At 32.6% G+C, this 15,384-nt stretch overlaps 2 protein-coding genes across 2 annotated transcripts in view; both read right to left on the reverse strand.

The window, feature by feature from the left end:
- Nucleotides 1-15,384, reverse strand: part of LOC126733723 (tubulointerstitial nephritis antigen-like) — a 76,271-nt gene that overhangs the window by 41,454 nt on the left and 19,433 nt on the right. The gene's annotated exons all lie outside the window — the stretch shown is intronic.
- Nucleotides 1,285-4,302, reverse strand: LOC126733725 (uncharacterized). Its single transcript, XM_050437105.1, has 3 exons — nucleotides 3,423-4,302; nucleotides 3,267-3,358; nucleotides 1,285-2,028 (listed from the first exon to the last, which is right to left on the reverse strand). Exons 1-3 carry the CDS (start codon nucleotides 3,559-3,561, stop codon nucleotides 1,786-1,788), a joined length of 474 nt encoding a protein of 157 aa, XP_050293062.1. The 5' UTR covers nucleotides 3,562-4,302; the 3' UTR covers nucleotides 1,285-1,785.

The following is a 15,384-nucleotide window of genomic DNA, read 5'->3' on the forward strand; positions in this document are numbered from 1 at the left end:
TCAGTTTCAACACCATTAGCTTCTTCACCTGCCTCAGTGTGCCAAGGTAAATGGCTTTCCAAAAATAGCAGATAATCTGAATCTTCTGACAATTATAAAATTACTTTTACTGTTTCATTACACAAGTAGTAAAAAATTAGCAATGTCAGAAGAATCTATATTTTACGCATTTTTATTTGACTTGACTTTCTTGGCTGTTTGTCTATTTTTCTTCAAACTTTGCAATTCATTGTTCACGCACTTTTAATAATTGTCCCTATAATTCAATAAAAATTATAAAATGAAAAATTGAAAATCAAAATTAAGCACACGATTTTGTTTTAATGCACTAAAAGGCAGAAAATAAAGTTTACAAATATAATTACAAACCTTTATATTAAATTACTTTATTTTTAAATTACAAACCTATTATATTACACTGACCAAGTATTTGGGTCATTATTATGTGGTAGCGAATCGCACCTGGAAATTTATTTTCTAGCCTTTACGCTTTAAAATAAGAGTGTGTTTTTTTTCTTATTTATTAATTCCAAAATTTTCCATCCACCCACGCTGATTTGACTCTTATCATTTGCTCTATTTATAAACATAAGAAGCAAACACAATTAAAGAAAATGCCGTAACTTAGTCATATTAAATATAATATAGGTTAGAACTGATGCACCTGCGTTACGATAAAATGTGAACGGTTTTAAATATTCTAGTAGTAGATGCTAAGGCGGGTACTCACTTAAAGGTGTATTACGTAACGTATCTGATATGGTATCAACCTACAAGTGTGTACGCCTCGTCTTTGTTTACGGCGTATCCAGCTAAGAGCTTTCGGATCCGCTCTTTTTAGCAAGAGCTTCGCAGTGCTCGCAAAGAAATCACGCGGAAAATGTTATCCGAAATGGTGGCTTGTGCCGCGTTTATATTTATATACAACCTCATTAAAGATTATAAAAGGCCTCGTTGATTTTGGCAAAGTGAAATATACAGAAAAATAAATTGAAGTAATTTAATATTGGACATGAAGTCTCAAGAGATCAGTAGACATTTCAAGAATTTCACGCGTATGGCATTTACAGATTTTACATTCCTGTTAAATAATATTGGACCTAAAATTTTCACTAAAGACACCAAGTTCAGAAAAGCTATAACAGTTCAAGACAAGTTGGCTGTAACATTGAGATTTTTGGCAAGTGGTGATTCGTTTACTAGATTGCAGTATACATTTAGAATATCCAAGCAAATATGTTCCAGAAGTTTATAAAGCAATCATTGACGTATTAAAAGGCGACGTGAAGGTAAGATATTTTTATTATTCTTTAAACTATGAGTAACTTTGACAATTCACTATGCGGAGATGGCTGACAATTTAGTGATGGTTGTCCTGAATGTATCTGAATAGGAGATAGGGGGCGTTGAGAGTCTTTTGAAAACATCCATTGCTTTGTGATTGTAGACGCTCCGAAATACTCTGATTATAGATGATCTGAAGCTAGCTGCTTTGGAGACGACTGTCGAGATGGCAGGTTTGAGGATGACTGGTTTAAAGATGACTGAGCCAGAGATTCTAGGCCTTGGGATTGCTGAGAGAGATGTCGATCTAGTTGAGTAGGAACATGTAACACATATCCGGATGTACTCGGTGCTGCATGGTATTCACCTGGTCGTATCGGGTTAGAGTAAACAGGTTGAATGTTAACATTATTATCAAAGTAATGCCTGTCTGCCTTGAAAATTAAGTCGCATATGCCTTCTTGCACAGCGTTTTTAGTGTTTTCGGAATACTTTGTAATTTTACTTGACGACAAATTCCAAAAAACTTCTAATTTCGTAATTTTTTATATTGCTAATTGGATCAGTTGGTTTTGATGAAGCAGTTTTTAAGATTCCGAAAGCCTCTTTCAGCATTTGTAATTTTGGATCCGGTTTTGCCGATTTCCTTGGCGGCTCTGGCGCTACTTCTGGTGTTGCTAAGCTGTCTTCTTCAGCTAATACTTCAGCTATTTCACCATGTCCTGTCTTCATCCCATTACTCTCCTGAAACAATATTGGAAATTATATAATATAATATATTTTTTTCATCAAATATATATGAATAAACATTAAAAAATATTGATTGGTTCCTTTGTTGCAGATTCCTAACAACTGTGAAGAGTGGAAAACTATTTCAGACGGTTTTAATGTTTTGTGGAATTTTCCCAATTGCACTGAGGCGATGGACGGGAAACATGTATTATTACAAGCTCCATTTAACAGTGGAGCAGAATTCTTTAATTATAAGTCTACATACAGCATCGTTCTCTTTGCACTGGTGGATGCAAATTATAACATTCTTTACGTGGATGCCGGCTGTCAAGAAAGGATTTCGGACGGAGGAGTTTTTAAAAACAGCAAACTGCATGAGATGATTGAAAATAATGAACTTCAATTACCAGTACCTATACATCTAAACGGTAGAACTAAGAAACTACTTTACTTTATTCTTGCCGATTCTGCTTTTGCCATGAGCGAAAGTGTTATGAAACCTTATCCAGGGCAGAATCATCCCAAAGGCTCGAAAGAAAGGATTTTTAATTATAGACTAAGCAGAGCTAGGAGAGTGGTTGAAAACGTTTTTAGGATTATGTCATCCACTTTCAGGGTGCTAAGGAAACTAATGCTCTTGGAGCCACATAAAGCGACTGTTGTAGTAATGGCTATAGTTCACTTGCACAATTTTTTGAGGCGACCTTCTTCACGTAATTTTTGATATGCCACGGCACTACGTCGATAGTGAAAACGCAGATGGACAATTAATCGAACGAGGAACTTGGCCACACGATCATGATATGACATCATTCTATCCTATAAGAAATGTTGCACGCCGCTCTACAGCAGAAGTTAAAGGACTAAGAAATGAATTAGCAGACTATTTCATAGCCGAGGGGAGAATTGCCTGGCAAAACAAATATTCTTGAATCAGCTCTAAACGAGGGTGTAACATAAAGGTTGGGAATAAAGTAAATGGCATATTCCTGGGTAAAAAAATAGCTTTTTTACAGTAAAAACCTGTTATTACCAAAAATCAAATTTAAAAATCAAAATCTAAAAAAAAACAAATAACATTTTTTAGAAAAAATTTGACACCCTGTAAGTTGAAAAGAAACCCCGTAAAGCATAACTTCATATGGAAAAAATATTATTTTTTACCAAGGAATCTACTATTTAATTTATTCCCAACCTTTATGTTACACCCTGTATATTTTAAATATTTTTACTTTATATAAAATACTTACACTAGTTATAGTATTTAGTCGATTTTTCCGTGGAGTCTCTGTCTTTGCGAGGAAGGACATTGCTTCGAATGCAAACCATTTGCATTCCATTGCTTGCCATTGCAAAAAATTGTAAACAAAAATTGTAAAAAAAAAAAGTTAGTTATTAATACATACCTTTACCGGTTCCATGGCTGTTTTTCGTTTTCATTTTCTCCCTTCTATGGCAAACCAATAAGGTTATAAACTTCTTCTTGCAACTTTCTGCCGGTATACCCATAGCCTGACCAATTTCTTCCGTCCACTGCTCTCCCATCGTGTCAATACGTCGACGTACACACTTGATGACGACACACGATCAAACTGACGTCCACAAGCGCGCTGCGAACCTCTTTGTGTTCGTCAAAAAACTGCCATGAGACGGATAGCTACGAGCGCAGTGCGATCCTCCTAGAAGAAGTTCGCAACGACGTAGTCACTTGATACCGTATCAGATACGTTACGTGATACACCTTTAAGTGAGTACCCGCCTCAATATTAACATAATAGGTTTGACTGGATTTAATGTGCATGTTCAACAGTTGAGTTCTTATAAAGGGCATTCATACATTTTATTCCAACTCTTAGATATCCACTTCTGGAATCATGCGACTATAATTTGTACTAAGTACACTTTATCACCCTTGATTTTCTTGGTAAGGAATGACAAATGACAAAACAAAATAAATCAAACTTTAGGTAAATTATATGTTTTCTTCACCTTTATACTCTCAACTTGTAATCAAAATTATTCTTTTTTAAAAATTTGTAACGTAAATTTTTATTTAATTTCAGTAACTATAAGAAAAATAGTTACTGAAAAAAAGTAACTTACGTAAAAAATATGGAAAAATATGTAAAATCATTAATGGCGTGGCTTGAAGTTTAATTGGAACGGGCTATATATTATTTATTTACTTAATGCCTAATTGCCTAATGATAAAAATTAGTCACGTTTCATGTGTCACTCCATGACAATTGTTTGACATAACATTAAAATTATACATTAAAATGTACATTCAAGGCACTCACGTGGGGCGTTCACTCATTGTGGGAGTAGCAGTTTCAGACAAAGAAATTGAGAATTCTTCATTAACATTTCCTATGCCTTGGATATATGCCTTATAACCACTCAATAACATTAATATCTGAACTTGTAATAGTTCACACAACATAGTCACTCTTTTGTTCAGAGGAGTCAAATTCACTAAAATATTCTGTATTACTACTGTGTCTTCCTAAACCTCATAGACATTTTTATTTCTATTTTGTAATACAAAATTGTCTCTGAAATGTCATTTCTCTTGACCTGGGAGGCTTCTATCACTCCTTGCATTGTTTCTTCTTATTGTTTCTTCTAGTGTTAGTCAGCACTCACATTATTTTTAGTAATTTCTTTTAAAGTCACTATGCTGGCCTCCATTGGACGACAAATGTCCATGGCCTCATTTAAACCAAGGTTTGGGTACTATAACAGTAGAGCTGTGATAGATTGATTAATAGTTTCCTAAGTACTTGTAAGTTGTTTTCGTATAAAAAATGTAAGAATATTCTTGTGTACAAGCATCCTATAAGCTAAAAAAAACAAAACAAAAATACAATTTCAAAAATTGACAAAACAATGAACAAAATTAAACACAAGAAGACAAAACTTTTTGATCATACTTGAATTAAAGATAATTAAATAAAACAATCAATTACTAAATAAAGGTAAACTTGTTGACAAAACTAGAGAAGAAAAACGGAAAAAAAAATTTCCAACATGTCCAAGGTTAAAACCTATCATTAAAAAAGTCATCCAGGTTATAATATGCCTTAGCCACTACAAGCGTTTATAATTCTCTTTTAAATTTCTTAACATCCGATATATGTCTAATACATAGAGGAACATGATTGTAAATTTTTTTACTTATGTAAATTAATGAGTTTTTGGTAAGGGAAGACGTAGGAATAGGTAGAGGAACATCATTTACACGACGAGTCAAATGGCCAGTGTCAGAGGGTAGCTTGGGAATTTTGTGAATAAGAGCAGCTGTTTCTAAGATAAAGAGTGAAAAAAGAGTTAGGATTTTTTCAGAAATGAAGAGGGGTTTGCAAGAATCTCTTAACTTAGCAGAACACAGGTATCTAACTGCTTTTTTTTGAATAACAAAGACAATGTTAAGTTGCCCCTTATTGGTTAAACCCCAAAAAGGCAAGCCATACCGAATATGAGATTCAATAAGTGAAAAGTACACTGAACGTGCAACCACCCCTCCCAGCTCTTGTTTTGCCATTCTTACTGCAAAACATCCAGAAGATAATTTCCCAGCTAAGCGTAAAATATGATCTTCAAACCGAAGGCGACCATCAATGGTAATTCCTAGGAACTTGCAGCACTCTTAATTCTGCAAGAGGGAATTTTCGTCAAACATCAGACCCTGAACATCGCACTTAAACCCCATAATAGACGTCTTTCTTACATTAAACACGAGCCTGTTGGAAGCACACCTCCCTGATAAAATCTGAAGGTCTTCAAGGATACAAGTCTTAATATAATCAGAATTTTTATATCTCCATAGTAAGTGCTCATACTCCAGATTTTTTGAAGGGTTGCACTGAGCTTGAAAATTGTTTAAAATAACGTTGCCACCAGCCGCCCGATTTACCATTCGGCAAAATTTTTAGGTTACCGAATTAAAATTAACAAAATCCCGGCCACTCAAGATGCGTTACCGCTGTCACCATGTCTTGTGTTTTAAGTGAACTGTTTATTATTATACCGGTATGGCTTAGCAACGACCGGTCATAGGATTTACATGTAGTTGTGCCCCTTTACATAACTATCGGGCAGGAAAGACTCTGATTGGTGCGACTAAAACAAGAAACGTCGGTTCGACGGTTAATTTTGTCTTTGTCGAGTTGGGATCATTTTTCTTTCGACCGCTAACTGAGCGTCTATTAGGTACTGGTTAAATTCCACCATAATGTCGAAGAGCCACCTATGCGATAGTTGGGGCTAGAATTGGAACAATCCATCTGTTGCCGTCAGTTACTCAACCGAGTTACCGACGGCAACACTTAAGTATCGCAAAAAGTACGCAGTACCCTCAGAAGGTTAATGTGTGGACTGGTATTTTAGGAAACCAAATTATAGGATCCTTTTTTATTGATAGCAATCTAAATGCCGAAAAATATGAATCTTAATCTTCTGAGGAACAAAATTATTCCTACACTTCGCAGGCTGAATATTATTCTCAATAGAATTTGGCATCATCATGGTTGCCCAGCCCGTGGTTTGGGAAGGTTTATTCGATGGCCTCCTAGATTTCCAGATTTATGCCTTAATGATTTTTTCCGCTGGGGATACCTCAAAGAGACCACCTATCGCCATAAACATGAACGTGTGCTAATACCGTTAATTGAATATTTGGGAAGATCGCAATCCTGTGTTAAAAAATGTACCCGGTCGACTATGGGATTGCCGTTCAGTTTCGTGCACCGTGTGGTGCTGCCTTATTCTAGCTGCGTGGACTTGGCTTTTGGCTTCTTTGAGTCAGGTTTTTAACGGCGCTGGAATCTCCGGTTATGATCCATAAAGCGAAGCAACAGTAGACCAAGACTTCATTCGCGTTGTGGGTAACTTAATTTATCCACCACGAGTTCTAATCAATTAAGTTTACTCAGTGCTCGAAACAATTATTTCTTGTTGCGTTATGGATAAATTTGTATACCCAGAACGCGTTGTGGGTAAAGATTTAGGGCAGTGGCCGATTTCGGCAATTGCGAATAACATATATATTAAGTCCTAGGAATCCATGAATATTAAATTGAAAGAAAAGTTTTTCGAATAAGGATAACTATGAGGATCACAATTATAATACCCTTGAATTAGATACATATTATTTACTATGAAATAATATTTATCATATAAGAGATGTCAATACCAAAATAGAATTATTTAACTGCAAAATTTTACACATAATTAAAACAATAATGAAAATTACTAATAAAGAGAACTAAAAAAGAATATATAACTTGGCTTTCACCAAATATGAAACTTTTAATGAAATTGTGGGACGAGACTTATAATAATTATAAAGATAACATATTCGAATCTACGATATTATCGAGAACTGCACACTTATACCAAAGACGCGTGGAAAAAATTTAATATTCCAACTCTCTCGTCTTTTCAAACAAAACAATGATTTTTGGGCAACTTCAAAATGACTTAACATTTACTTAAGACCCAAAACTTAACATTCCTCCTCACTTTACTGAATAAATTTAGCTATTATTTTTCAAATTCTAACTGCAGAGGTGATCTCTTCTCACGAACAATTTAAATTTTACAACAAATAGAGAAAATAAACAAAACAAAATTATAATAATATTTTAATATCAATATTAGATAAAACATGCCTGTTAAAAATTGTAAATTTTATAATAATAAATGCAATCGACGATGAAGGTGAAATTTCTATGCGCGCCATTAAACTTTTTTTTGCAAAAAATCTTTTTTAAACATATTTGTGTCTTAGAAGATCTATATCCGGATTTATAAAAACAAAAAATGTCAAAATATTATACCAATAAGTAAGATATTTTATTTTATAAATGTTAATGATCTGAGATCAATAAGCAATTTTATTCGCTGTTTCTAATAAATTAATATTTTTTGAAATGAAATCAATAGTCGTGACTGGTTTAAAAAAAAATCAGTAATACTACATCTTTTGTAAAATGTATTAAAGATGCGATAGGTTCAGGGATCTAGTAGGCCTTTCAACAGGACCTCCTCTTCCAATCCATTTATTGGGATAATTATTTCTTAACCATGGTCTAACTACAACTCCATAATGAGACGGTGTTCCCACTGTTGAAATATAATAAATTTTCTATTAAAGATAAGTTGCACTGTACGCCTCTCTGATTCTGTAATTCATGAACTATCGGAGATTCGATAGTTTTTTCTAGCATGTCAGCATCAATTTTCTTCATATAGGACTAAGATACTAACAAAGCTACATCTTCTAATATACAAGCCCAAACATTACGTTTTGGGGGTATTGCGTACGTTCGGCTCTAAATACTCCTGGGTTCTCATTAACCAGTAACAACAGTTTTATTTATTTACGTGCTTATTTAAACAGGCACACCTTCAGTTGTGCAGTACACTATTGTTGCAGATAAATGCTATTTTTCGTGCAAATAGCATCGAAATAACAAACAAATATAAAAATTCTAATAACAGTAACGTTTTGCTTCCCAAAGTAAAAATTGGAATACAAAATACCTCTTAAAACCAATTATTAAACTTTTAAAAAGTTATTTTTTTTTATAAAATTACATTAACATTTGTAGAATTCTTTTATATCTATACAGAAACAAAAATTTTGTAAATTTTTTTAGGTACGAATTTGAGAATCTGCAATCTTTAGATAATGTGCTGTTGGCAAATCAGGTTTATGTGGTTCATGAATGATGAAGCACATTTGGAAAATCGTTGGGTATAGGGAGAAGAACCTGTGCCACTTATTTACCTGATTCCTACCCCCTTAGATTTTTCCTCAATAGGGATCAATATTTTATACAATAAATATATTTTATATATTTTATACAATTTTATACATAATATATTTAACAATTGTGGAGAGTTCAACTATTTTTGGTTAAAAAAATAAAGGAATGTGTACGTTTAGAAGGAGGTCATTACAAAATAAATATTTAATAAAGAGTCACTTGTAAAAACATGTTTTTCAATTTTTTTAAGTTTGAACCTAATTGAATAAAAACATATTTTGTCCCAAAATCGTAAGATTATTATCAACTATTAATTGACAAATCGTTAGATTGAGCCAGGTAGCCGCATCTTTAGCGAACAAGGTCCCCAGACTTAAATCCATTACAGGGATATTTAAAGGAAAAATTTTATATTATCTTTTTGACGTTTTGAAAAGTTAAAATATTTTAATGTATTTTATTTTGATAAAATTTACATAATATTAACTCTATGAATACTAATTTTATTAAAATTCATGTATTTTTTCTTAAATAAAATTGTTCATTTAAGCTGTTATAATTACAATACATTTTTATAAGATATTAGTACACATTATTTTAGTTTGAATTATAAACATTATCTAACAGTACCTCTGATACTGGTAGGTAACAATTAAAAAAGTATAACATAATATACAAACGTATTTCATTTTTATTTCATTTAATTTTTTTTATTCACGCAAATATTTTATGACGTATTTATAATTAATTTATAAAATATTAAATTAAATATTATTAAAAAACTGAAACAAGATTTGATTGATGATTTTTTGCCTTTTAACAATTAATTTAGTTCTTTATAAACATCTTGTTAATGCATCTAATAAAAATAAGAGTCTTAAAACAAACCCTAAGAAGAATAATTTTAGATATTATTAGTATCTTAAATAATTGACTGTAGTTCTAAGAAATATTAGAATCAAATCTACAGGATAATCTTTGTATAAGCCAACAAATCTTTAATCAACTCAATCCACCTAGTTACAGAGGATTAACTTATAGAAAAATATTAATAGTATCTACTAATAAATAATTTTCGGTGCATATTATAAGGAGTTAAGATACATAAGAAATCACAAGCACGTGTCGGTAATTACCATTCTTACTTTTTTCTGATTCAATTATTTACTGTTCCTAAAAGTCTCTCCTTCTATTACTTTTAAACATATTCACCAATGTTTAAGTATTATTCTAGTTTAAGTATCATTTTATCTAATCTATCAAATCTATTCTATATCTTATTATCTATTCTATTAAAAATAATTTAAAACTTAAACTAAATAATAATAATACTGCAAATATTCATATTAATTGTTTATTAAATAGGAATCTTTGTGACTTAAAGGATGTAAAATTCTTCTCATTCGGGTCCCGTAATAATATACGATAAACATTATTTTTTTCTATACCCTGAAAAATGAATGAAGATAATTTTCTTGGTAAATTGGAAATAAAAGAAAATGCTTCAAAATATGTCGTTTACTATGTACCAAATTTCATATGTTTTGCCTAAAAATGAAGAAGGTCATTTCTTCAAACTAAGCCACTTTTATTATGAATTAAGAATATAAACTTACATATGTAATTATTTTTTCGGTATAGATTCTTTTTATTGCATGAATACTGTTATACATAATTCAATTAACTTTAATATCCGCCCATTGATATTTAAGCAGTGTAAATAATATACTTGGATTACATCATTAACAATTATATATGTTTATTGAAAAACTATCATAGAATTTGCAAAACAGTTATCACCAGATGCAACTAATACTCATATATTCATAGTAAGAATAACGATTAATATTTAATTTGCGAAATAATATTAATTGCAATAAGCATAACATAAACAATGATAAATTGTTTAAATATTTGATATATTATATGGGTGGTCTAGACTTCAAGCAAAAATGCGCATTAATTGATTTGTACCGGAATAATAAGAGATTAACTTTTTCGGAATATTTAACACCCAACGGCTGTTTTTCATTAGTATTAATTGATTGTTAAGGTTACAGTTGACTCAAAATATATTCCTGGATAGGGTGTCCACTTAACGTGGTCCTTGAACTAATTTCGATTTTAAAGTGGTTTAATTGTTTTGGTATTCAGATCAAGCCATTAAAACAGCGATAAAACGCAAATAACTTTATTTTTTTGAAGAAGGTGAAAACATCTGGGCATACCAATTCTTTTGCCAAAAAATAAAATTTAAAGAGATAAATATGATGAGGTTTATAATGATGTTTTATTTTAAAATAAGAATATTTCGTATATGTCTTACTTTGTTGCCGTAACCTTTTAAAACAAAAAATAGGTTTATCAGGATATTTCGTGAATTGGGAAGCAGAAAAAACAAGGATTGTACAGGGTGTCCCAAATTCAAGGGTGACCATTGGAATCTTGGAAACCGTAAGAGTTACACGGTCGGTTAAATAGAGGTAAAGTTGCGCAATTTGGAGCTTAATAAAATGACGTTTAAAAAATTTTTAAATTCAATTCAATGCTTCCGGAGTTATCCGAAAAAAACCGAAATTTGTCAAAATTGTTTTTACCTTCTACCGACTTTATTTAAAGAGATATCGGAAAACTAAAAACCGTTTTTCATTGCCAATTTTTATGCATGTCGGCTATACGTATTTTTCTAAGAATATTAATATAGGGATTTATTTTGATTAGTATTAGGCTTGGTATTAAGTTACTGTCACCGATCGGCGGTACGGCCGTCCATTAATTATTTTTATGAGTCTGGGTTCATGTTGATGTTTAGTTAAGTTTATTCAGAAATAAAATAAAGGACATGACTCAATATCTTTTAAGAGATATCGAGAGAGTGGAATGAAGCCGGGAATGAATGCTTGGAGAAGCATAAAGGAAAAGAAAAAGCAGTCTTTTGAGAGAACTGATGATAGATAGACCGGCTTCGGATCACTAGTTCTTTTATTTTATTCGCGACGGTACTTTATATTGACGTAATTAAGTGTGTGTTTTCATGAATTACGAGTTTTACTTATAACGAACATGTCCGCCGAAAATAATAATACTGACTCTCCGACATCAGAAGTGGGATTAACCAGTCCACAATTGGCTGAAAATATCCTGACGAATCAGCCTAAAACGCAGACAAATATTCCAAGTAGTCAAGTGAAGTTGCTACTTAGAAAAATGATTGAAATGCAGAGTAAAATCAAAAATTGCAGATCCGGAAGGCTGGTGCTGTTTGTTAAAATGCAAATGTTATCTGGCATTACGCTGGTGACTAGTTTATCATGTGCGTTAAAAGGAGATACAGCGGCTTATTCGTTCTAGACCTTTAGATAAAACTTGGGCAGATATTCGCACAGAATTTTTATGGACATTTTCAAAACCAATAAAGTCTGTGTTGTTGTTCATATTATACGAGCCCCGTCCCACTTCAGTTGGCCCAATTGAAAATTCTTAATAATTTCTGTTTAAACCCCCAAAAAAAAGACAAATTTTATAGTGTTATATAGTTTTAAACAAATAATAAGCTTTACTTACTTTATAAACACAACAAAATGGGAAAGTAAACTCATTTATATTGAACATATATTTATTTTTTAAAACAGTCGCAATTCTTTGAGGCATGGGGTTTATTAAGTTCTGATACTACCCCTGATTAAAACTATCCCAAATTTCTTGCTAGTGGATTTCGGACCTAATGAATAGAACCCTTGTATATGCCTAAAGAGTTATAAAATAAAATAAAAAATAGAAACAAGAAATTTATTTCTACTATTTAAAATATGACATATTTAGTTTAGTTGACATTATGGACATGTTCGAGGAAACAGTTCGTGGACGTCAGAGTGTTCCTAGCAATACAACGCTTTTGGACGAAGGACTGCACGTTTACGCCTAGCAATGCACTTAATAAAGTCTTGTGAAAACGAAGAGGCCTTAGCAACATTGTTTGCATGTCATGTTGTGGCAAACAGATCTGACTCGGTTCATAAGCAATTACAGGCGGACATACCAAAAGATCTAAAGAGTTTTTGCGTTGCATTAAGGGGCTCTACAGGTAAGCAGCCGGCGCTATTTCCAACTGATCATCATATTAGTTCGAAGCGTCGTGCCCTTACTCAGCCAGACAAGAAGGAACAATCATCATTTCTGAGCAAGTGTCGTGTTTGTGGCAAAATTGGACATAAGGCTTATCAGTGCAAAATGAATGTGGCTAGTGATCTGTAATCTGTGAATAGGCGAGTAGTGCACGATAGCAAGATCGTAAACTCTGTTAGTGTTTTACTTGTGGAAAACCAGGGCATATTGCAACCAGTTGTCCTGATAAAGAGAAGCAAGCTTCTACTAGCAAACCTCGATATGAATAAAGGTGGGCCGACTTGATTGAGGTGCAGGTATTGCCGCAAGGACAAATGAAAGCCAAAAATGGTAAGATTGTTTCTTTTCTTTTTGATTCAGGATCTGACTGATCTTTGATTAAACATAGTGTTTCAGTTTTGTCAAATGGAAAATAGAGACTGTATGCTATCTCTAAAGGGTTTGAGCGGGAATGCTATATTGTGGAATTTAGAATTTATAATATTAGATAAAATTCAAGATATTTTTCTTGAACTTGTTTTATGTGTAGTCCCTGATAAGTACGTTTCTATTGACGTTATATTGGGCAGAGATTTAATGAGCCAAAACATCAGTGTTTGTTTTAGTAACAAGGGTTTAGTTTTGACTCGTGAAAAAAATGTTTTTATTTTCGAAAAAAAAAATAAAGTAAATTTAGAAAAAAATTGATACTGACGTTGAATTTTGTCTAACGTAGACCCTATCGTTTAGCTCCCGTTGAGCGTGAGATTGTGCGTTCTAGGGTTTCAGAGTTATTAGAGGCCAATATAATTAGAGGTTTTATCTGTTTTGGCAGATGCCGGATTTATATTCAATTTAAAAGAGTGCAAATTTCTTAAAACTGGAGTTCAGTACCTGGGGTATCTAGTTCGAGGTAGTGAGCTTCGTCCTAACACTGACAAAATTTCTGCACTAAGTAATTTGCCAATTCTCAAAACTCCTACACAGGTTTGCCAGTTTTTAGGTTTGGCTTCGTAGTTTCGACAGTTTATGCCAAGTTTTTCTAAAACTGCAGCTCCTCTGTATGCTCTTACAAAAAAAAAACTCGCAAAAATCTGTTAAATTGTGTGACAATCACGAAGCTGCCCGGCAGTAAATTACGTGTGGTTGCGTATTTCAGTAAACGTACTTCTGAGGTGGAATCAAGGTATCGTTCATATGAACTTGAAACGTTAGCTGTCATAAACGCTGTTAAACATTTTAGGCATTATCTGTATGGGAAATATTCTACCGTTGTACCAGACTTTATTGTCATTCTTTAAAAGTTTATAAAAAAAAAAAAAAATTATTTAACACCTAGAGTGCTTCGTTGGTGGGCATTTTTACAAGGCTTTGACTTTGACACTCAGTATCGTGAAGGTAATCGCATGAAGCACGTCGATTTCTTTTTACGAAATCATTTACCTATTTCTAATGTCAGCAGCTGCACATCTATTGTAAAAAAAGTTCATATTTTAGAGTTGCAAAGAGATTGACTTCAAGTGGAACAGCAAAGAGATGATAAAATTCTTCAAGTGGAAATCTCATGAACTGCCTACTAATTTATTAAAAAATTTATGATGTTCGAAAAAATACTTTGTTGAAGAAAATAGAAAGAAATGAAAAATTAAAATGCCTTCCAATTTAACCACGTTCTATGGCTTGGTCCATAATCAACCATGTTCATGTAGGTTTAAAACATCCAAGGCGAGAAAAAAAAACTTTGGATAAGCTGTACAACTTTTATTGGTTTAAAAATATGTCAGAAAATTTGTAGATAATTGTCTTATTTGTAAAGCATCTAAAAACAAAAGTAGAAAGTCACAGGTTCAGCTACATTTTATTTCCAAAATTTTAAAACTCTAGCATACAGTTCACATTGATATTTTTGGAAAATTAAGTGGGAAAAGTGACAGAAAAGAATATGCTTTGCTAATTATAGATGGTTTTACGAAATTTGTTGTTTTATATCACATTTCTTCACTGACGGGTAAACAGACCGTTGATTATCTTCGGAATTTTACTCAGTTATTCCGAGCTCCAAGTCGTATAATATCGGACCAAGAAAAATGCTTCACTATTACCGAATTTAAACATTTTGTTCTAAAAGTAATATTGATCTTTACTTCATAGCCCATGGTGCAAGTAAAGTAAATGGTCAGGTCGAACGAGTAATGCAGGTCCTTAAGAATACTCTTACCGTAGTTGAGGCTGAAGAATCAAAAACATGGCAAGATTTGGGAGAGGTTCAGTTTGGGAGAGGTTCAGTTATCACTAGTTCTTTTATTTTATTCGCGACGGTACTTTATATTGACGTAATTAAGTGTGTGTTTTCATGAATTACGAGTTTTACTTATAACGAACATGTCCGCCGAAAATAATAATACTGACTCTACGACATGCATTACAACATGACGCAAAAAAAAAAATCCGACGTTTTGTTTGACATGTGTTTCTGTTTATTGGCTTTTTT

The sequence above is a fragment of the Anthonomus grandis genome, chromosome 3 (assembly GCF_022605725.1).
Source record: "Anthonomus grandis grandis chromosome 3, icAntGran1.3, whole genome shotgun sequence".
NCBI classification, from domain to species: domain Eukaryota; kingdom Metazoa; phylum Arthropoda; class Insecta; order Coleoptera; family Curculionidae; genus Anthonomus; species Anthonomus grandis.